This window comes from Mirounga leonina, unplaced genomic scaffold, assembly GCF_011800145.1.
Source record: "Mirounga leonina isolate KUSES-001 unplaced genomic scaffold, KU_Mleo_1.0 Mir_268, whole genome shotgun sequence".
NCBI classification, from domain to species: Eukaryota; Metazoa; Chordata; class Mammalia; order Carnivora; family Phocidae; genus Mirounga; species Mirounga leonina.
This window is the reverse complement of record NW_023270649.1, coordinates 5,536,338-5,560,456: the sequence shown is the minus strand read 5'-3', so window position 1 is coordinate 5,560,456 and position 24,119 is coordinate 5,536,338. Positions and strand designations below refer to the sequence as shown.

Genomic DNA, 24,119 nt, shown 5'->3' with positions numbered 1-24,119 from the left:
TTTACTTGTTTTTAATTCTGCCCCATTAGCTCCATCAGTAAATTAATAAGATGAGGAGATACCATCTCTGTGTTCCTGTCCCTCACGGTTCAAGGGTGTGGTGGGTGGCACACAGATCATGAGAATCACATGAGCAGGCAGCCCGTACTTTGTTATCTGAATCTTGCGTCCTACCCTCTGTTCACATGGGAAGCTTGAATGGAGCTGATTTGATTATACCATGGCGCAAACTAAGTCACGGTGATTTCCTAGCGAGCAAGCAGTAAACACTTGACGGATTTAATAAAACTATTTCTCCTTGGAAATTTCAGCCCCTGTGGGCCAAGTGATTTGGGTGACTAAGTACTTGCAGCGTGCTGTAATATATACATTTTGTTGAAAGAGGAAGACTAGCAAACGCTCCATTGTACTTGTTATAGCTCCCTTCACATACTTCTTTGATTCCAAAGTTAGGGTTGGACCTAAACTTAGAGATTCAAAAGTCAACGAGGTAAGACACATCCAGCGGCTCACAGAAAAATGAACCGTGAAACCGAGTCAGGGAGAAAAGCCTAAAGAATGGACGCTTTCGATGTTACAGCATTTTAAAAAAATTAACTAGCTACAAATGTGTGGTACTTCGATCCCGAAACCATGGCCTTCCTTGTGAGTTTTATCTGGAAAGTTCTTAGATTGAGACACTCTCCTGACTGAGAGGGAATAATTTATTTGACGTCCGCGATTGTCACTTAAACTTTGGGGTTGTACTTTTTCTAGCTAGTGTTTTCAGTTTTCCACCTTTTGTTAGACGGTCTGTTAGGAAGCACCAGTGTCTGAAACGGCACTGGATACACACGTTTCTCTCTCTGACGCACATTTTTGTTTAATTGTGATAGAATACACATGATGTAGCATTTACCATCATAATTCATGTAGAGATTTTTAATTTTTATTTTTTAAGATTTATTTATTTGAGGGCGCCTGGGTGGCTCAGTTGGTTAAGCGACTGCCTTCGGCTCAGGTCATGATCCCGGAGTCCCGGGATCGAGTCCCGCATCGGGCTCCCTGCTCGGCAGGGAGTCTGCTTCTCCCTCTGACCCCCCTCCCTCTCATGCTCTCTGTCTCTCATTCTCTCTCTTGCAAATAAATAAATAAATAATCTTTAAAAAAAAGAGATTTATTTATTTTAGAGAGAACGAGCACATGAGCAGGGGGAGGGGCCGAGGGAGAGGGAGAGAGAATCTTCAAGCAGACTCCAAGCTGAGCACAGAGTCCACCTCGGGGCTCGATCCCAGGACCCTGAGATCATGACCTGAGCTGAAGCGAAGAGTCGGATGCTTAACGGACTGAGCCACCCAGGCGCCCCCATGGGCAGATTTAATGCAACACCATTTGGGAAACGAAGCAGGAGAAGCACAGTAGAACAATTTGCGTTGGTGGTGGAGTTATCCAGAGTCCCTGGGAGAGGTCCTCGTGCTGAAGTTACCATGTTTGGGCTTTTCAGTGAGATTTCTGGTCCCCATCAGCGTGCAGAGTAACAAGCCTGTAATTAACCGTCTTTTTGGAAACAAGGTAGAGACCTTCCTTTTTGTCCTCCCCACTCCTTAAACCAGGGACTTGGATGATGGTGAGATTTTTTTTCTTTTCTTTTCTTTTCTTTTTTTTTTAAGATTTTATTTATTTGACAGAGCAAGAGAGCACAAGCTGGGGGAACAGAAAAGGGTGAGGGAGAAGCAGGCTCCCTGCCAAGCACGGAGCCCAGCACGGGACTCGATCCAGGACCCTGGGATCATGACCTGAGCCGAAGGCAGACGCCTAACCGTCTGAGCCACCCGGGTGCCCCTTTTTTCTTTCCTTTTTAACCCCGTGTTAACACACCTCTCCCACTGTGTGAGATACTCTCTGGCCAGTAGCCCTCACTCTTCACTAACGTCCTCTGGCCGGGCTCCCTGGGGATCAGCGATCCGACTGGAGGCTCAGAGTCCATCGGTGGGAAGGCGCAGGCCGCGGGCTGGCAGGCTTTACCAGGTGTCAGCGGATGGTGGAGAGCCACGGGCAGCCGTGCGGCAGCAGGTGTTGCCGGGTGTCATGCAGGTGTACCCCAGGTGGGACTGGTGCTCGCAGTCATGAGCGCCTGGGGCTCACCCGTGTACTGGCTTGTGGCCCCCGATCCTCACGTTTCACCCCTGGTCTGTGCTCGCCTGCGCTGCCATACGGATTTCTTCCATCCCGACTCGGATTTGACATCCCACAGTAAACACCTACCCTCCTTGACCATCTCCTCCGTCCACCATGGAGAAAGCGCGGGCTTCACCGGGGTGCCAGACGCCGCTGTTTGCACAGCTCCGGGTGGACTGGGTTGTCACGGCCAACCGAGCGCAGCCTCACGCGAGGTCCGACTCCGTGCACACGGCGGGGCGGGGGGGGTGGGCGTCCAAGGCGGGCGTCCGCGCACCCCCTCCAGGGGTCACTCAGCATGCCAGTCTCGGGGCCCTGGCCTCGGGTAGGCCTTTGGCATTGCCCGCGTCCCGCCGGGGAGGAGGAGGAGGAGGGTGTGGGAGTGCCAGACCCCCTGCCTGGAAACCTGCTTTAGTGGGGACAGGGCACCCTACATAGAGGGGAGAAACCCTACATACTGGGATTTTTACCTGGCTGGACGGTTGTGCTGCAGTGAACACGGGCTTGGAGGGGCTGGCTTAGGATTAGGGTAGCAATCTTGGCAAGCAGCTGTCAAGGCAAAAGGAGGGGTACGCTCAAAGTTAGGATGCCAGCGATCGCCTTGTCGGCCATCGTCCGTCAGCAAAAGGAGGGCCGCCGCGGGAGGTCATTCCTCTGTGCGTCCCTGGTGGTGGGGCTGCTTTTAGGGACCCTCAGCAGCTCCCCACTTGAGCGGCAGAAAGAAGCCCTTATCCTCCAATTGCTTCTCACCTTGGAGCGATAACCAAATGCTGTCCTGAACCATTTTTCCGAAGGAGAAAGATGCACTTGGTAACTGGTTCTTTGCATGCCTCACGCTTTTTCCATAATGCGAGTCTCTCAATAAATCCGGGAATACCTGTTGTCGCTAGTGTGTGATTGATTCTGGGCTCCACGGAAATGCCATCAGCCAGAGGCTGTTCAGAACCTAGCTGTGTCACACAGGTAACACGGATTCACATTCTTCCATCTCATCGTTTATTGATAACTCCATATTGATAAGAGGTCCCATGTGCACATTAGCTCTACAAGCTGGAAAGTATTAAAATAGGTTCAGTGAACTGAGGCTTAGACTCCTTTTCCATAAGCTTTCAGCCAGTGTTACTGCAGTGAGAATTACCAAGTTTCTGCAGGGCCACAGCTAAGACCACTGTGGTTACCATTTACCACGCAAACCGGAATGACTCCGTAGAGAATGAAAATCTTTGTATGTGTAGAGTAGTCCAGAAGAGGCCCTTAAATTGCACTGAGGTGGCTTTATGAACATTATCAATTGTCGGACAACTGCATTTCACTGAGAACGGAATACCTTGTGAACCTGCGTACGTATGATTGGTGTGTATCTGTTGCATGCAGTACAAAGTTATAACTCATGGGTCCGAGTCCTTTCAGAAATAAGCGTAAAATATTACTTCTTTAGGGGGAAAAGAAAACAAATCCATTTATTTTGTAAGACATGCCGGGAAATTTTGACCAAGTAAGAATTTTTACCTTCCTTTCTTTTTTTTTTTTTTATTTGAGAGAGAGAGAATGAGTGACAGAGAGCATGAGAGGGAGGAGGGTCAGAGGGAGAAGCAGACTCCCTGCCGAGCAGGGAGCCCGATGCGGGACTCGATCCCGGGACTCCAGGATCATGACCTGAGCCGAAAGCAGCCGCTTAACCAACTGAGGCACCCAGGCGCCCTACCTTCCTTTCTGATATCTTGGAAATCGGGCGTCCTGTGTCTTTAATAAGAGAAGTTTTCTTTTCAGGGCTCCTGGCTGGCTCAGTCCTTACAGCATGTGACTGTCGATGTTGGGGGTGTAAGTTTGAGCCCCACGTTGAGTGTCGAGATTGCTTAAAAAGATAAAATTGTTAAAAAAGAGAATTTTTCGTATTCTGTCTTCAGCCTCTGTTCCCCAAGAAGAACTACGAATGCTTGACTAGCTGTGAGTTCCTCAAGTACATCCTGTCGGTGAAGCAGGGGGACTGCCCGGCTCCTGAGAAAGCCAGCGGATTTGCCGCCGCCTGCGTGGAAGGTTGTGAAGCTGACAATGAGTGCTCTGGGGTGAAGAAGTGTTGTTCGAACGGATGTGGACACACCTGCCAGGTGCCCAAGACGCTGTACAAAGGTAAGGCGCAGAGGCCGTGTGAACGGAAAATCACCAGCTCATGGCGGGGAGTGGTGTACGCGCGGGGAAGGGTGTCAGTCAAAGAAGGCATCCTTGCAAGAGAAGAAAAACGGTAAGAAACGCACTTTGTGCCACAGAGACACGTCTGGAACTATTCCTGGGCCATACAGATCAGCCGTGACGAACTCCTTCTGCGGCAGAGCAGATCATTCTTATTAAATGTACCGTGTAGGAAGGAAACATCACGTCAGGAACTTCCTTGTGCTTTTGTCCACGAAGAGTCAATCAATTAAGCGGCGCTGGGGACATGGGAGCAAATCGATTTAAATCCCTGGAAAATAGGCTGGGGAGGGGGCACCCTTGAAAAACGCGTAACAAATACACGGGTGTCGTGGTTTTCCTATTGGCATAATCCAAGAACAGAAGTGTCATTGTGCGGACTTTCAATATTTTGATTGGTGTCTTGAGAACCCAGATGGAGGAATAGCTCTCTTGCAAAGATGGGGGTTCAGTTTACCAAACAACTTAGCAGACGTAGGACTTTACATTCATAGGCAGTTTCTAGAGTCCTTAACTCCTTGATCCTAAGCGTTAACTTGCCTCTTCCCGTAATTGTGACCCCCTTCTTTTACGCCAAACTGATTCTGTTGTATTATGCCCAGTTTGGGATACCCTCAGAGTATCCTAGGAGACAAAATTTTGCTGCTTTTTAGGGTCTCCTGTGAAGAATCAAGTAGAATTCATCACTAGGCATTCTTCACTGCAAGTCGAAAGAGTAATCTCTCTGTCCCTCCTGCTCTCGTTCACTCACACCAAATATATATGATTTCCAAATATAGGGTCAGTTATTTTTAAACCGCATAAAACGGTATTGCTGGGAAGGCCGGTGTTGAATCATGTGCTGGCTAAATTGTTGTCAGAAGTCTGGTCTCACTCTCACAACGGCCCTCATCTCCCAGATCTCACGTCCCTGCCCCTTGCCTCTGGCACACTCCCTTGGAATTACTCTCGCCTCCAATCTGTGTCATCCATCCCGTTTTCCTTGTTTTTGCATAAGACCCTGGGAAACCTGGCGTAAATATTACGTCTCAAATTCGAAATAATCACTGCTTTCCCCTTCTTACCAGGTGATGTTTCTTTAATGCATTTAAAGTTTTATCGTGTTCATGCCTCTCACTATAAACTACATAAAATCACTTTTGCAAAACCCAACACCATTTAATTTTTCTAAAGTCTATTATTAGGAAGCCTTTTCTGTTATTATAGATCATTTACTATTTAAGTATTAGCATTTACCATAAAAATAGGATGCTTTTAGAATGATTGTTGAAAAGCCATTTGTAAAACCCTTAGTGTTTTAAAGTGGGGTATTTGAAAGAGGCAATGTAAATTAAAAGATGCTTTTTATTTTAAAAGCATTGAAGAGTCAGTATGAATTTCAAATATGTGTGGTTCACGAGGAATAAGGGAAATATTCTACAAAGGGCCAGCATAAATGATTAATTATTAAAAGAGACTTGCCATTTAAACCTACGCTTAACTAAATATGATGGAATTTTTTTTTTAAGTCCTGAAGTTCCTCTTCTATAAAGTAGCTCTTAACTTGGGTTTTTTTGCGGAGACGGGTCAGTCATGGAGAACTAACTAGAAATAGAATAAACAGACTCTTGACCTGATGATGACTTTTGCCTGGTGAGCTTAGGATAATAATACTGTTATTTTGAAAATATACATGGGTACAGGTAGGTATCTCGCCCTTGCTCTGTCGAGCAGTCCCTGAAGGAAGGCTGGTTTCCACGTCCGGGTGGGGGTGGGGGGTGCCTGACGGCCCCACCGAGTGGGCGTGTGTGAGCCACAGGGGTCCCCCACAGCTGCTGGGATGCTCTGTGCCACAGTCCGAGCTGCTGAGCCCCCTGAAGCATCTCAGCACGTTCCTGCCCGGGACTCCCCGTGCGTGCTCACTCTCAGAAGAGGATGGTGGTGCTGACAGCCCGTGTGTCTCAGGGAGACGGTCCTTGGCCTTGCAGGGACAAACACACCCAGCCAGCCGGTCTGCACACGAATCACCCGCGGCAGTCCGTCGAGTAGCAGCCATCCCCGTCCTACTCGCCTGCACGTTGCCTTCTTACTGCCCCGAGCCAAGCACGGGAGATCAGCTTGCCCTCCTGTCTCTGCTCTTGCTAGGCCTGTGTGCCATCTTGTCCCTTAGAAGGGGCGCCCCATCACGGGTTGGGATGGGCTGGTCCTGCTTCCAGGCCACAAGGGCTGAAGCTGAGGTCGCAAGCCATTGCTCAGGTGGTCTGATTGTTGGTAGCGGGAATACGTGTGACCCTGGCTCCCAGCTGGGCCAGCGGTCCTCTTAGTTCCATTTTGAGTCTATCCAACTATCATACTGGACCCTAAATCATGGTATTAGTATAGTTTAGGTCAATCAAAAGATGTATCTGTCAAATATTTTACTCTCATAAAATCACTGACGTGTCCGTGCTTAGGGTACACCAGCCCCTTCCAGGTCCGGGACGTCCTTATCCAGGTAGTCATACACACAGCGCCCATTTGCGCACAAATAATTATCTCAACTTTTGCAATAAATTGATACATACCAGCCTCTATCCTATTTTTTCTTTGATTGCTTATAGGGTTAGTTAAAAAATTTTTTAAACACAGAAAATTTTAAAATACAGAGACACAATGCTTGTGTTTGGCCTCCTGTGTTTGTGGTAGGGAAGATGGCGGACATACTTGATGTGATAGCTTCTAAAACTATAGATGCTGCAAACTTGAGCTTTTTTTTAAGATTTATTTATTTGAGAGCGAGAGAAAGGAGAACGAGAGGAGAGAGTGGAAGGGGGGGCAGAGGGAGAGAGACTTCCAAGTAGACTCCATGCTGAGCACAGAGCCTGACATGGGGCTTGATCTCACAACCCTGAGATCATGACCTGAGCTGAAATCAAGAGTTGGACACCTAACCGACTGAGCCACCCAGGCGCCCCAAACTTGAGCTTTTAAAAACTATGCATATTTTGAAAAGATGTTCAACGGAATGCATTCTATTTGAGCATTTAATTTGGTTTATGCTGTGAGAATTACCCTTAGGTGATGCCTCTGAGTAAGTTAACCTTGCTCGGTGTTCGAGTTTAAAACAAAGGAAAGCAACACAGAGTTTCACTTTGCCCTCCAAATAAAATTGTTAGCAGCTTCCTGCAAGACGTGCAAGTGTTAAGGGGGGCAAATGGCACCCGAGCTGCCGGTTCCCTGCAACGCAAGCCGTAGCATCGTTGCGGAAAGTTTGAGAGGCTGATTCTCCACAGGTGTACAGCATGAAACGATTGCATATCCGGACACTTGTTTTCCCTTTGATGCTCCCCCTGGCCTATTTGAAGGCCGATTTACAGCAGAGTTCAACTCTCCTTCCTCCCAAAGATGATATATTATTTTACCGCCCAAACTTCGGCTTCTCTTGACCCCCGCTATGGCATTTGGTTAGGGTAGGGCAGGAGAAAAGCTGTGGTTGTTTTCCACATGTACAGACTGAGATTAATCTGTGGCTCTCCGTCCTCTCTCTTTTCCCTGTGCATAAACTAAAGTGAATCACACATCAGTTTGTTTCCAAACAAATTGGAAGATCTGATGATGGTGTGGACTTAATATTTCTATGAATTGCTTCATATTTGAAATATTGAAACTTCAGGTCTTTAGACATGGACTAATCCCACTATTCACAAATCAGTTTTTTAGCATTTTGAATACAGTGAGTCAGTACCTTACTAGTATATGAACACAATTTCCATGGGTACTGATGACCTCTAGGAGAGATACTGACTGATGGTTAATTATTGACTCATTGGAACACTATGTCTAGCTACATTTGCATAGCATTTAGACTCCTGATGGAAACGTTTTTACAGGAATAATCAAATGTCATGATTTGCTACTGCTGATTCTGATCGTTGAGTTTTCTATCATTATGTTTTCCCATTTTTTTTAAATCATTGAGTTTCACCACAATACTTGTGATGCTTTAAAGACAATGCACCGATATTATCACATATTGTGGGATGATCACATTTTTGACAGAATAGTGTGGATTTCAGATGACTCGTTTGTTCAAAAATAATTGAAAGAAGAAAAAGTCTAGTCATTTCCATAATAAAGAACACACCGAGGAGACATGCATTCTGCACATCTGGTTACACAACTAGGGTGCTGGGTGAGCTCCCAAGCACTGTGCAGAAGGCCTGGCAGTGGGGGCTTGGGGTCCCGGGGGCTGGGGGGCCAAGCCCCATCTGCACACAATTACAGCCGAGTGCTGGAGTTACTTCCAATCAAGGGAGCCAGCTGACCCTAATGCAAAGCAGATGGACCATTTCTCAACATGCAAAGGGTAAGATTGTTGTACATAATAATCGACGAGATTGTTAAATGAAGAAATGCAAACTGACATGGCTCTGATGGTCATTATGTTCGATTAAGGCTCTAGGTAGTTGAAGGATATTCAAGATTAAAACCTTGCAGCAAGGGGATTCAGATGCTTGCTTTGCTGCTGATGAGTTCAGGTTGCTTCAGCGGCTGGAGTATTTACTGGAGGTGCATTTACGCTAGAGGATTATGCATAGGACAGCCAAGGAGAAACTTGCACTGGAAATCTCAGAGAACGGGCTTTATGAGTTTAAAGCACTAAGCTGCCATCTTCTCTTTACGGTGCACTAAGAAACCACGTGAATCACAAAATGTTCTCAGAGGCCACCCTCTCTTCACACACCCCCTCAGTAGAAAGTGTGTCTAGGACCCGCCTGGAATGCAAACCGGATATGAACCAATCATTTTGTCGAGCTTTGGTAGCTTTTTTTTCTTGACCTAAGTCTTTAGAGAGCTAGTTCTGGATTAAAACTCATCAACACACTTTGGGATTTCCATCCTATCAGGAATTGTCAGGAATTGGTCTTTTTTTTTTTTTTTTAAACTGGGAAAGTTCTGTCAGTGCAATAAAACTATTCATTCCATCTTGTAAACTTACATAATAGAGTTTTATTGTATTATTATTTAGCATTTGCTTTTTAAAAAATGTAAGGGTAAGTGAATACCTGTGTTAAGTTTTCTCCTTTCCCTAAGGTGAGTGCCCTCCAGCAGAGAGGGGTCGGCCATTGGTGCAAAGATTGGGTCACTGTTTCTGTATCCTCTTCTTTCCGCAGATACGTTCTAGAGTGCGGAATGGGACAGTAGGTTGGCTGTTCTTCAGCAGACATTTCCTGAGCACTTGCTCTTGCAGAATGTGCTCTCCTGGGCCACTGTGAGGTGTGGGAATAAAGGAGACCTGTTCCTTGAGGGCTAGGGTCCGTAGCTTCATGGGGAAGAGAGACATCATCCAAGGAGCTTCTGTAGTAAGAGGCAGTTCAACGCACATTTGGACAGTTACAGGCTGAGCTTCGAAGAGGGGGCAGAAGAATCCAACCTAATTTCCAACTGGGAGGTTTAGGGTAAGTGGGTCTGAGCAGTGGCATTCACTCTGAGCCTGGAAGTATTCACGTATCCGTAGTCAGAAAGTAGGAGGAAAGACATTCCAGACTGAAAGTATCTAGTAGTAGTAGGAAGTACCTGGCAGTGTGTTTCTATTAAAAGCAGGTTGTGTGACCAATATGTACCACGAGGTAAGCGGAAAGATCATAAATTTGGTCTGATGTGATGTGGAGGACGTGACACGTGTTCATTCCACAGAAAATGGGGTGCAGTTGAATAGCTGGAGAAGGTGGAGGAGACCATCTGTCCTCTACTTTAGGAAAATCATCATCACAAAATACCGTGAAGAGGGAATTAGAGAAAAGGGTGGGCTTGCGGGGACGTGGGATGGGAGGCTTCCTGAAATGACACTCTGCAGTCCAACAAAGAGATGTTGGTGGGTCCAAGAACAAGTGGAAAGGTCTCTTAGCTATCCAAAAGCATAGAGTGGTCATGAAGCTATCACTGGGGGAGGGGACACCCTCAGGAGGGGCATTTGAGTCGGGACTTGTGTGGAGAAGTTCTTTCGGTAGTGGGGCCTGCAGCTCAGATGGGACTGGGCACAGATTTGTGAGTCCCTTGCTTAGCAGAAATACTCCAGGCACAAAAGTAAACGGGACTCCTAATGTAAGGTTGTGCACCGCGAAGAAAAGTTTACGACTTGAACTTAGAAAAAACCCTCGTGCTGCGGCAGAAAGGGAGACCTGTTCCACACCAAGCAGGGACATCAAGGACATTTGAATCAGAGTCTTTCAGGATTGTGCAGAGCTGTGAAAACTGCCCCTTTTCTCTCCTTTTGAAAGTGGCTCTTCCTAATTCAAGATGTAGAAAGAAGCCGAAAACTCAGAGAGGAACCTGAGATCAGGTCATTGCTCCTGGCAACTTAATCTTCCCCAGACTCAATTACTTGATGTTCCCCATGTAGATAATTAACCCTTCACCCACAGCACAAACTCAGTGAGGACGTGTCCAGGCACCAATTTTATAGTAAAGGGCAACGTACAGAGTCAACCCATCAGCAAATCAAAGCAGAGACTGCAGTGGGATGGGGAATGCGTTTTCTAGAAAGTATTCTGTAGAACTCACTGACCTTTGACCAGATTTATTTGCTGCTCCTTTAAGACTGTGCAACTCCCTCCACCTAAATGTGTCAGGACTTGAGACTCCCCACCACCTCCCCAAACAAGACTTAGCATGAATTAAGATCCAAGTGAAAATCAGAGTTGGTACTCGGTGACATCGCTAACATGCATCAGATAGTACCAACATTTTGTATTTGCACATTTTTCAATGTCTTTTCTGCTTGAATGGAAGAAATGGAAAAAGAAGTAGAGCATTATCAAATACCATGTTCAAATGAGTTGTCAGTGCGTTGGGCAGATGCTCATTCTCAGGAGAAACTGATACGAATAGCAGCTGGGGTTCCAGGTTCTGATGGCATCGAACATCACGGTGCCATGGACTCTACCTAATCCAGTTAGTTTTACATACATACGAGTATAGGACTTCGTTCTAAACTTCCCTTTCCTTAATGGCTATGATTTTGAACTCTGGTTCTTCAGTCTGTCAGTCGCCAGACCACTTGCACGCACCACAGGGGGGGAAAGAAATCAGAATGATTAACTACTTGAAAATGAGACACCTGTGAGGGACTTTTGAAGCAAGGCGGTCACTCATGCCAAAACCAAACAGTATAAATTCATCATTTTCCAATTTTAAACCGTAAGTCTATAGGAGAGGGCCCTGCAATCAGTTGGGGAATGCAAAAGATCTGTGCTTTGGAAATCATTCTTGTAAGGTCTGACCACATGAGAGCATTTAGCCTTATAATTCTGCCCTTGAAAGGCAAACTTTCGGAGGTGGGAGGGGCGAGCAAACTGGGGAAGCATGTTATAATGACCTTAGGCTCTTATCAGTAGAAACAGAGCGTGGTAAATGGGGACAGGGTCTTCAAAGCCTCCGTGGCTGTGGCCTCATGTGAATTCCTTGTTAACCTCCAGTGATGTAACTCAGTAACTTTGTTTATTCCGAAGAACGCACATAAAAGAATTGCTCTCGAGATGACTGGGGAGAAAAAAAATAGTTGTCCCGAAACAGGACCCGATGTAGAGCCTCTTTAAAAAATGGGAAGCTAGAAGAAAAGGAGGTGATGCTCTTGAAATGCGGCAGGCTGACCTCCGCATCGGAAGGTTTCAAACTTGAACCCTGCCGGGGAGGAACCACTTTTCTGGAGGGAAGTGAGGATCAGTGGTCATGATATGAGATGGGCCGTTTCTAAAGGTTTGCTTCCTCAGCTTGACCGGCCCTGGCGTCACCCGCCGATTGTTTTCATTGCCGTGCTCCTGTTTCAGGGGTCCCCCTGAAGCCCAGAAAAGAGTTACGGTTTACAGAACTGCAGTCTGGACAGCTGGAGATTAAGTGGTCCTCGAAATTCAATATTTCCATCGAGCCCGTGATCTACGTGGTACAAAGAAGATGGAATTACGGAATCCATCCTAGCGAAGACGATGCCACCCAGTGGCAGACGGTAGCCCAGGTAAGTGGTTCACGGACTCCCTCCCCTCCCTCCCCCTTGAGGTAACGTCTATCGCCCTCCTGCAGGTAGAAAATTAACTTGCTGTGCCTCAGCCTAGATAGCCTGACTACCCAAAGGACTTAGTCAAACGGGGACATCATAGCCCACGCATCTACAGAAGACAGGATGAGCTCCGTAGGTACAACCCGGTGCGACGAGGAGCTTGACTCTTGGATTCCTTTGCTCAAAATACATGTGCAAGGGAGATCATTTTCTGAGTGCTCGCATTTATTTCCTCCAAGAAGTCTATTTCCTTGAGATAAACTTAAAACCGACCCGAGTAAGAGAAATGCAACAGCATTAGGACGAGTTCATATGATAGTGGATCATCTAAATGACTTCTAGTTTTCTTCCGCATCGAAGCCTTCGTTCTGCACAAGGACTTGAGTAGCATGGAGTATGAGTCCTATCACCCAACTAGCTAGTGGGGGGGACCCAGCCAGTCCTTGCAAAGTGTTTCCTGTGTCCCGGGCAGCTCACACACTAACACCCCACCTGCATGGTAGCAGTCCTGGGGTTTATCTTAGCACTGCGGCTTCCTTTTCTGCCTTGCCGATGAGAAAAGCAAAATATTTTCTTTCTTTTTAAGAGCTGCTAAATGGACTACCAGCTGCAAGAAACCTACACGGTTTTAGAGAAAGAACAGATTCTCAGTGTGAAACTGCCTCCTGCCCTCAGCAGCCGCAGTGCCTTCTCCACATGTGTCTGTGGGCAGAAACCCTGACCTGGCGGGGATCGGGTCATTTTGCTCGAGAGATTCCCATTAGTCCTTTTCAGTAACTGCGAAATACATTTCAGTATACAGGTGTTGGCAGGAGGAATTTGGTTCTTTTCTAGTAGTAGTAGTAACTCAAAGAGGATAAACACTAAAATAATTTAGAGACCCCAAAAGAAAGGGGCAATTTGATGTACAAGAAACAAATTAGTGGCAAAACAAAACAAAAACCCAACCACTGGTCAAATAAATTTAGTGATTCTATTTCATACGTATTTTCTTAAAGTTCGCTTTAATAAAACCTAAAGACGTCTGGCATACAGCCTAAAAGTTTATTTGATTTATGTGGTATGCTTCCTTAATGGTATGATCTCACTTACAAATTTTCCAAATTATTTAAGATTTATGAAAGCAAATGACAATAAGAGCAGCTCTTATATCCCTTCTGTTTTGGAGAGAGGAAAGGCTTTTAATTATTTTTATTATTTTCACTGGTTCATGCCTTCCTTTGTCTTCCTTCCACCTTCCTTTCTTTGTCTGCTAAATGCTGTGGGGATCATGGTGACTTCAGTGTTTTAACCTCAAGGGCACTAAGAGTAAATGTTGAAGTCCGTGAACTAGTCGCCTCACATTCTGCCAAACGAGGTAGAAAGCCCCCTTGAAGAGTTCAGAGCCTTCCTTCCCTTTTAGATGTTGAAGCAAAGGTGACAGCCCCTCTCAAGAGGTTACTTCAGTGTAGGGTTTGGGAGGGTTTGGGTTCCATTTCACTTGCCGGTGTTCATGCCCTGAGCGTGGCTTTGCAACTCCAGCAGGAGTGGCAGCCAAACTAGGCATCTTCCCTGGTGTCCAGTTTTATTCCTGCGGACATTTTCTTGGACAGATGTCTACACACCTCACCTTGGAGGAACACGACCGGGTCCTTGCAGATCTTACCCGGTTTACTCAAATAAGGAAGAAAGGCTTGCATTGCCATGTACTTCCGGAAGTTGTTAGCGCTCTTTAAAGCGCATGGGTCCTCATACCGACTTCCAAGGCCCTATTTGGCAAGCACGTTCGAGAGGCATTTTCTTTCTGCAACCGGCAGATGATTTCATCTTCTTGCCTATCATGGAATGATCAGCTCACGTATACGTTCGCTCAGATGTGTAATTGAGTGATGAAGCCCCTCGTGGGTTTAATGCTTCATTAAGTCATCCGACCTAAGTAGCCCAGGCATGTTCCTAGCGTTGGCTCCAGAGATCTTTAACTCTTTGGGGTGCGGTCCCTAGGAGTGGAATGAAACACCTGAAATGCCCTAGAAGTTCCCTGACCCCCGGCCGCTCTTCTCATAACTGAGCACGATCACCGCACTTACCCACAAGGGCGCAGGGAGGTCGGGGCGGCGTTGTGCCGACTGACAAGGTGCTGTGCTTTTCAGACGCACCCGACTGGCACGTCTGGGTAAAAGGGTTCTCTGTGCTCTGTGACATTCCTCCGCAGACCACAGATGAGCGGGTCCAGCTGACCGACGTACGACCCAGCAGGTGGTACCAGTTCCGAGTGGCGGCTGTCAACGTGCACGGGACCCGAGGCTTCACGGCCCCCAGCAAACACTTCCGCTCCTCCAAAGGTCGGTGTCGCGTCCCTGACCCCACGCTCACCTTGCTGCCGGGCACACCCGCGCTGTGGAGCCTTGGTGGCGCCCTGTCCGTATGTGTGGCTGGTCAGCACGTGGCTTGCCGTTCTTCGCCGACGGGACCACGTGTGTGTGAGAGGAAGGTTCGGAACGTCACCGGCCTTTCGCCTTCACAACATCGCACAAGATAACAGAACGGGGTTTTCTCAGCTCGGAAGGGGTGGTTTTCCGTTACCGACTTGTGTTCCGTCTTTGCCTCGAGATGTTCTGCCTTAGTCACCTTTCAGTTAATTTCTGGAGGGAAGAGTTTGGTTTGAGCTCCTGGAGACTGTGCAGCTTCTCTTGAAACGATGGTTATGTCGAGTGTGAATTAATCTCTCTTGCTTCGTACCAGCCAGACTTTGAACCCCGGGTCCCCTGTGTCATTGCTCTTAATTCTGTTCGGTTCTTACCTCGTTGCTATTGGAAAGCCTCTGGCATCCCGTGACTGCTGATGCTGTGACATCTCGGGTGAGTTTCGTGTGTGCGAGTGGAACTAGGGGGCGGACGTCCCTGGACTAGACACAAACAGTGCATCCGCGTGTATTTCCTCCAGGTGTGCTTAGTGGGCTGTGTGCCTTCTGTGTTCAGTCCACGTCTGCTGCGAGAGCCCACGTCACAGCCAGGGGCTGGGCAGCTCATGCGCGTACTCCCCGACGGTTCTCCTGGTACGGGGACGCTAATTTAGATTGATTTTAAGCAAAATGCTTTGTGATGTTAATGAAGGATGGAAGACGGGTCCCATCAGTCCTATGTCTTTCATTTCGGGAGTGTCTGAGCTGGCTGCCATCACTTCCCATTTCTGTTGCGCGACGGGGGAAACGTATGTGTTGATGCCAGTCTGTCCGTTTCTCACTACGTCATATTGCAACCCCTTTGTCGATGCCATTTTTGGTCTCAAAAGTGGAAAGCTTGCAACCGAAGTCATTTAATATTGGATTCTGTTACACCTTACGTTGTACACTTTCAACTCTTTTTTTTTAAAAAGACCTTTTAGGAAAGGAAAGGTGCCTGTTTTTTTTTTTCCCCCTCCATGGAGGCAAACACACGAACCAAATTTAAAAGTGCAATCACAGACATCAAACCTTGTCTTGAGACTGTGTCTCCAATTGGTCTGATGATTTAGAGAGGCCAGGGAAATAAATCATTAACAGTGGGTTCAGAGGCGAGGATCCGTAAGAGGCTTGAGAGCTCTTCACCTTGGTTTCATGGTTCACATGCGATGCAGGCACGATGTGGTCAAATGTGTTACCATCTGTTCGGTTGCCTGGTCTGGTGTTTTCAGGTCACGGCTGCAGAAACAGCAGACAGAAGCCGTTGCCAGCCCTTTGGAGACAGATGTGGAATACCTTTAGGGGTTGGGCGGGATCTGGGCAAAGCTCCACTGACAGTTCCCAGGGCCGGTCATGTGGCTGCCAACTGCCTGGGAGGCATCCATTCTGAGCAACTCGCAAGGCCTTGCTGTCCCGGGATGCCCCCAGTATATCTGAGCACCTGAATAGTCTAGAACTAGAGCTGCACCCCTCAAATTTAAATGGGCTTTTGCTGAATGAGAATGCACCGCGTTGGGGAAGCATAGCATTCACCATTACGCTGTTGTTCTATTTCCTGATTTTCCAAACACACCCAACACCGAGCATTCCAGACTCTAGTCCTTGCAGTTCTTGCAAATCAAAAATGTCTGCACGGAATACACAGGAGATTCTACTCTTTTTCCAGTGAAGATGCATCACGGAATTATGGAAATGGAACAGATCCGCTAAATGGCTGGCGACATCTCCTCTAGGATTTGTCTAAAGGGAGCCTGATCATTGACAAGATGGCACCACGTCCTTCCTCGCCTTATTCAGATCTCATCAAATGGAGAAATGGGCCTTAATGGGAAAACGGTGTTTAACAACCTTACTGAAATACAATTATCGTACCATTAAATTCATCCCTCTTACGCGTACAGTCCAGTGATTTGTGCTATTCACGGACTTGTGCATCACCATCGTCCACTTGTAGAATCCACCAAGAGCCTCCAGTGCCTTCCTGGGGAAACTTTAAAGTAGAGACAAAGTTAGTTTTGAGTCTTCACCTTCCCATCACTCATGTTTCATTCCCTTTTGTATTAAATATTTGTTAAGCTCCTATGTGTGTCAGGCACTGGTCTAGGCATGGGCGATAATAAATGAACGAAAGGACAAAAATGTCTGCTTTTGTGGACACACACACTTACGCCAATTGCGGGTATGAGGAAGCAGTCAACAAGATTAATAAGTAACATACTGTTGTACAGTAGGGTAGGTAGTGACAACTGATGATAAAAATAAAGATTAGAACAGAGGAGATGTTGGGGGGAGTATTTTGTTGTTAGTTTTAGGGAGGGTAGACCAAGGTTTTGCTGAGAAAGAGAGGTTTGTCTAAAGGAGGTGAAAGAGTCAGCCTTGCACCAATTTGAAAGGAGAGCATTCCGGTTCCTGGAAGCAGTCGGTGCAAAGGTCCTGAGGCAGGAGTGAGCTTGCCGTGTTCATGGAACAGCACAGGAGCCCGAGGGTTGAGCTGTGGAACAGGGCAGGGGAGCTGGAGATGAAGCCTGAGAGGAAGGAGGGAGGTGGGGCGATGGAACCATTCTAAAAGTGGGTGATGTGGGCTGCCCAACTCAGAAAAGTCATTACACTGTTCATGTAATGTGAGTGAGTTTTATGGAATGGAAGTTAAGTCCCAATAAAGTCACTTAAACAGTTTTTCCCCAGTAAGCCCCCTTTCTCCACTTGAAGAGATTGAGTAGATGGGGAAAGATGTGGTGCCATCTTGCAAATGGTTACGTATCCTTTAGACAAGTCCTGCAGGAAATCTTTGACCGTCTGGCGGAATTACGACACTCCCATCATTCCACCATGCATGTTCGCTGAACCTACAGTAGAACCTCTTACGAATTCTGCACCAGCACTTGCGGTTTGCTGGGGTGCCAGACCCATAGTCTAGAATGTTCCTCACAGTGAGATGTACGGAAGTATGGATACGGGGCGCATTTGTAAAACCGGGAAATAACATTGCACCAGAGGCTGCCCTGTTTCCAAAAATGGTGCATTTTCATTTAGTAAAAGCCCTTTCATTCCTGCTGTGCCCCAGAACTGAAACTGTACCGTTGTAAGTCCTCTAGTGCTTTAAAATGGCTTTGAGAAAGATTGATTGCTTCTCAAATAATAGTCTGTGCAAAGGGTAAAAAGTGTATTTGAGTTGGGTGGAGGGCCAGCCTTGGTAATTTAAGTCTGGGTCAAGGGAAAAGGGAAGGGATTTTTTTTTTTTCATCTACAATAAACACTTATGAAAATAAAAGGAAAATTAAATAGAGAAAGAAAAAAAAAACTTGATAAAATGGGTTTCATTTCGTTTATGCTTTCTGCCTGGTATTCATTGGCCATAATCCTGATTTTCATGGAAAAGCCAAAATTCTTGTCATTTTCTTCTTAATGGTTCTGTTTAAATACAAAATTAGTCTGTGGTTTGCCAGGACGGATTGGCTATTAACTAAGTTAATTTCCTTTTAAGTCGTGTATTTTCCCATAACTTCATCCTCACCCCTTAGAATGCTGATTTTTACGGAAAATTCAGAGTTGTACATGGATTGGTAACTCAGTTTCATGTTTTCCTCCTCCCGGTGAATACCATCTTTGTTGTCAGCCCCCAGAAGACATGCATGATTATAAATTGGAGACAATCAGCCATTCCTGCTGGCAGCAGAAAGCCCAGAATAGAGGCTGGGATAATTTCTGTATTTACTTATTTAAATTCTCTACTACCTTTCCCTAGTACTTAAGAAGGAAAATCGTCTTCAACGTTAAAAACTCCAATTACAAGTAAGTCAGTATCCTAATGTCTCTTTCTGGTTTTTGCCTCTTTCTGTGGAAACTAGAAATGGTAACGCTTCTCCACGGAGAGTTCCCTTCCTGGGTCATTGTTAGGATGAAGCGCCTTTCTAGCTACCAAGCTGCCAGATCGTAGGGTCCACCGAAACTCTTCCGTGCTATTGCCCTGGAACAGAGCGAAGGAGGCCTGCTGCGTAGGAACACGAGGGTCGCTATGCCCATCTGTGCACGTGAGCCTGACCCATGCACGTTTCCTGCAGCGATGGGGCTTCTCCAGAGGCCCATGCAGGTGAAAGCTTTGAGTGGAGGCGGCTTATTTCGGAGGAAATCCAGCAAACTGGGTAGGTGGGAGGTGAAGGAAGACGGGGAACAGAAGGAAGAGGATGAAAAGGTGTGTTGTCATATTGGCTGCCACTGTGGGTGACCAGAACTCCTTCCCGTGGGGACTCGGGCAGCGGATGCAGCCTGTCTCCCAGCACATCTGTCCTGCAGGTGGGCAGAACCTGCTCGGGGCCCGGGGGCGAAGGCGCATTTACAAGCTGAGCTGTGTGTGTCCTGAAGTAGTACAGAGCAGGGGCGAAGATTTGGGCCCCTGGGGGGGTCTGCAGTGGTTTTACTCCACACCCACAGCACTCCTATTAGGACATTTGCAGTCGTGGGTTAAAATCCATGTATGGACAGTTCCGTGAAAGGAATGCCCGCATCATTAGAGTCCCAGGCTGCTTCCCGTGTCGGACGGCGGTAGTCCCTGCAGACACGCAGCCTTTCTAGCCTCTCTTGTGGCCTCTCCCCTGCTCCCACCCTGTCCCAGAAGCTGGCAAGCTTCCTGTGATGTCTGTAGGATTTCGAACGAGCAGAGCCCCCAGACGTGTGAGTGAACCACCCAGAGGGACAGTCGTACCTACACAAAACGTACTTTTTGGCTTCCGATGCACATTTGCTTCTCTTTTTCAGCAGATCGGTGTTTCACCTTTCCTTGATCATGTCGATGATTATCAGCAAAAAATGTGTATGTGTTGCGTGCGCAGCTTTGGAAATATATATTGCTAAGTCCTCGTACCTGCACCAAAATACTCTTTACGAGACTGCCGAATTTGGGAAAGAGTGCATCTGCCTTTCGGCATGACTTCTGGGTGTCAACATGGGTAGTGACAGAGGGAAGACTTCCAATTTTCTAGGTGGTGCAAAACAAAATATGATTTTTGTGTGGTGTTTTTTTTGTTTTTTTTTTGTTTGTTTTTTTTTGCATGTTGCCAAAAGCAGGCCAACATTTGTTTGGATGTTTGGGATTAGTCAGTATCCATTTAGCATTCTGAAACAGCAAATGTTAAAGGGAAACGTAGAAGGAAAAACGTTAAAATCCACCTTCTGTTGTCATTCAGCTAATACATCCACCATCTTTGAGTTATGATACTTCCCTCCAAATTCAAGGTTTCTCCTCCACCTTCCTTCTCTGCTTTCCCACACGTACAGGATACATTACCAAGGAAAAGCGCAGAACGCATTGTTTTCGGAGCGCAGAGGTAGCGCGCTGGCTGTTATTCCGTGCATACGTAACAGAGTGTTGGTGAGCCGAGAACAGGCAGCCCTGGGGGTCATGACGCTCCCTGATGCTCCGTGCGGACCCTCGAGACTCCTTACGCCTCTGCACAGCTCCTCCGCGAGCGCCCTTTGCACTGGGCGAGACTCCCGGGTGGCTGTGTCTTGAAACCATTGAGTAGTTGGAAACCCGCCTGCAGTGTAGCTTCTGCAGCTTTCCGAAGGCTTGCGAGTTGTGTGTCTAGATACTGCAGGGTGATTCCTGTTTTTTTTAACGAGGGAAGGAAAATGGTCCCAACTGCTGAGTCTGGATGGGAAAAGAAAAGCTAAATTTTAGAACCAGCCTTCTAATTCGGTTGCAGAACGTGTGAGTAGTCCTACCATTGCTTTAAAAATGTAACTCCACTCGGTCACGATGACGTACCTTGAGAGAGAGAGATTCCTGTAATGCGTTTCAGTGGGAGGTTTGATCTCTGGATACCATATGAGGAAATCAAGGAAGTAATAAAATTAACATTCATTTTCTTAGAACATATGTTGTTCCTCTCTGTGCACATGTCTGAATATATTTGTGTGTATGTATGTGGTTATTTACTTATCATCTCTTTCTTGCTGTTTGCATACTACCGTTCGCTTGTGGCATTGTCCACCAAAACTTAAAGAAAGAATGAAACCTTCACCTCCCGAGAGGAAACCCAGATGTTCCGTCTTCCGTGGCTGGAAACACCACATACGATCGTTAGTAAAGGGAACTATTCTTGTCCAACTCTGACACTGGACGTTCATGCTAAATGATGGATACAGCTTGCGCTGGAAATTGTAGATAAGCAGAAAAAAGCTAGCACAGCCTTCCTAGGTCAGTTATCTTTGGAAGCATGCTTCCCTTCTGCTTCCTGAGATGTGTTTCTGCAGATAATTGGGGAGATCCCACAGAGGGAGTGCAAAGCAGCGGAAGGGAAATCGAGGTGGGGGAGAAGTGCTCGGACTTAAGCTGCAGAGGGAGGGCTTGGAGAGCATTGCTCTTGTGATGACTCTGACCCCCACCCCCCACTCTACGCTCTAGAACATAAATCTCCCACGTTCAATTTCCTCACCTGCAAAATGGGAACCAAAGTCCAACATTTACTCAACAAAATGCAGCCATACGTTTATAACATTGGAGCTGGTGCTCATGTCAAGTTTCAAGAGCTAATGCCATCACTGCTTTTGAAAGACTAGCTCAGGGATTGGCAGTCTGTGGCCTGCGGTCCAAATCTGCCTTGCTGCTTGCTTTTACAGATAAAGTTTTATCGGCACACGGCTCATTTGTTGACATCGTTTCCATGGCTGCTTTTGAGCTACAGTAGCAAAGTTAGGCAGTTGCCACAGAGACCGTGTGGTCTGCAGATCCTGAAGTTAAGTTTATTCAGCCCCCTGACCAAAAGAGTTTGTCAGTCCCTGCACTAGACTATTACGACGGACACTTTGCCCACGAAAGGGCTTTCTGTAGTTTCTTTCTGCAGGCACAGCGGCCCATGGTCACGATGGTGACGTATAACACAGGTAGAGGTGTGGTCTGTGTAGGTCTGTATTTTAGAGCCTCAACTTCCTCTTTCTGCCCTCCTTTTCAGTCTCCTGACTCTACTGCCACCCATTACTTGAATGACCTCGGACAAGTCACTTTCCCTCTGTAACCTGAAGACCTTCACCAGTTTCTAAAAAAATGTGCCAAGTAAATAAATTGCAGAATCCCTTAGGGCTTTATTAAAATGTAGAGTCTTTATATGTATATTTTTTTCACATGCAGACTTCCAAGTAGACATTTCAAAATTTGAATGCAATTAAGACATCGTGCCAACCGAAAGGAAAGCTTCTGTGATTCAGCAAAGGGAATATATTTTCCTTCCTAATGTAGGGAGCCATCACACAAGGCAGGGAATGGCTTGACTATGGGAATTTTCGGACTGCAAATGAAATCCTTCAGGTTAGAGAAATGGGATGGGCTGCCTCTCACCTGACATCTATGGCAAATAAATGGACAAATGAATATTTGGTTTACAGAGGAGAATCAGGGCAGTAACCAGACAATCTGTGCAACTGCCTTTTGCTTCATAATCGAACTGTGATTATTTTAGGGGTGTCTCATCTTGCTAATGGAAGTCTACCATCTTGATAGTGTAAATTGTCGGAAAGGGCTTTACGTTTCAGATAATGTCAAGCAAATACAAATTCACATATTGGAAAGCATGATTTCCTCATAGGTCATTGTCAGGAATTATGTTGTTGGATGTTTCATGTTTCATCAACGAGATGACGTTATTCTGGGTCATTATGATCACATCCAAGGTGTGATCAAGTTTTCCAGGGCAGTAAGTAAGTATGTAGTGAATGGAGTAGATGAGGACACGGGTGAAATACCCAATATTACACTTGGATTTCTTGAGAAGAGGAGATGATTTTGAGCTCTTCCTGTGCACCTAGAATAAGTGGAGAATTCACGTAACTACTTATTTTCAGCATACAGACATTCAGGTGCATCACTGAAGACATGTACTGCCTCGATCATCTTTACATATTGAGATTGTTTTCCTTGCCTTGAAGTGATGATTAGCATGCAAACTAGTTTCCCTCTCGGAAAAGTCTGTAGCTCCTTTTTGTAGGTAACTGTTGGAGTCCTACCACAGAGGAAGGGGGATTGCTCGGAGTCTCTTATTTCAAGCCAGAAAGAGCCTCCCCTTTGATTTTGTAGTTCACTTTACGGTCTTGTTAGGATTCACCCATTCTGGTTGACGGGGTTTAAAACTGGCACTGAAATACCACCTTACAAATTAAAGCCAACAGTTAGGAAATGTGTTTGTTATCCATTCATCTACTCATTTAGCGACAATTTCCCAAGTGCCTACTACCTGCTAGGCCCTCTTCTCAATGCCGGGAATACAGAAGAGAACAAAACAGATAAAAAAGATCCTCCCCTCATGGGGCTTTCATGATCCTGTGTGGAGGCAGACAGCAAATAAAGTGCATAATAAGTCAGTTGGTAATATGGGCTGTGGGAAAACAAGAAAGCAGGAGGAGGTCACGGTGAAAGCTTTCTCAGTGGCGGGAGGAAAGAGCAGCTAGCTCTGTTGGACAGGGCGGCTTCTGGTAGACCCGCAGTGGGTGAGGAGCCCGCCGTGGGGAGACGTGGGGGAAGGCATATAGGCAAAGCCTGGGGGAAAGCCTCAGCCTCATGGTTGTCCTCTCTGAGAAATCGCATGGGAGCCACGTGGCTAGAGCAGAGGGGTCTGGTGGGGCTGGGGAAGGATTTGGGAGCGAATGTGAGGCCAGGATGTTTGGGAGACTGCAACACTTTGCCTCTAACTGAGCCGGGAAGCCTGCAGCACAGTAGCAATGAGATGTCTGTGCGGTAAAGAACCACCCGAGTGTTGTGGTGAGGAAAGCTACGGGGAGGTGGTCTCAGCACGAGCGAGTGTTGATAGGAGGTCTCTGCAGTAACGGGGGAAAGACGGTGGTGCCTTGGTGCAGGCCGTCCACTCTGGATGTATTTTGAAGTCAGTGCTACCAGGTGTTGCTGAAGGGACGTGAGAGCACAAGAAGTGTGTGACCTCAGGGTTTTCAGCCTGGTTAGGCGGAAGGAAGGGGTTTCCATTTACTGAAATGGTGGCCCGTGTGGTGGGCTGACAACGATGATGATTTGAGTGTTGGACACGTTATTTTCGAGTTGGCTCTGAGACCTCCACGTGGAGCGGACAGGAGAACCATCGAATATTGGACTCTCCGTTTGGGGCAAAATCTCTCTTGGAGACATAACATCTGAGAGTCAGCAGCACAAAGGCTTTAGGTAAAGCTGGGACTGGACCAGATCCCTAGAAAGTGCAAGTGCACGAGAGAGAAGAGGGAGGTCCCCGAGTTCAGGGGCTGGGTGCTGTCCTGTTGAGAGATGGTGGTTGGGGACAAACCAGATCCCTAGAAAGTGCGAGTGCACGAGAGAGAAGAGGGAGGTCCCCGAGTTCAGGGGCT

General features: G+C 46.8%; 1 protein-coding gene across 1 annotated transcript in view; it reads left to right on the top strand.

Moving 5' to 3' along the window:
• The window catches only part of ANOS1 (anosmin 1), a 191,001-nt gene that overhangs the window by 115,403 nt on the left and 51,479 nt on the right, over positions 1-24,119 (top strand). Inside the window, exons 4-6 of the mRNA XM_035029680.1 lie at positions 4,065-4,287; positions 12,135-12,319; positions 14,553-14,682. Coding sequence (XP_034885571.1) covers positions 4,065-4,287; positions 12,135-12,319; positions 14,553-14,682 — 538 coding nt within the window. The remainder of the gene's footprint in view (positions 1-4,064; positions 4,288-12,134; positions 12,320-14,552; positions 14,683-24,119) is intronic.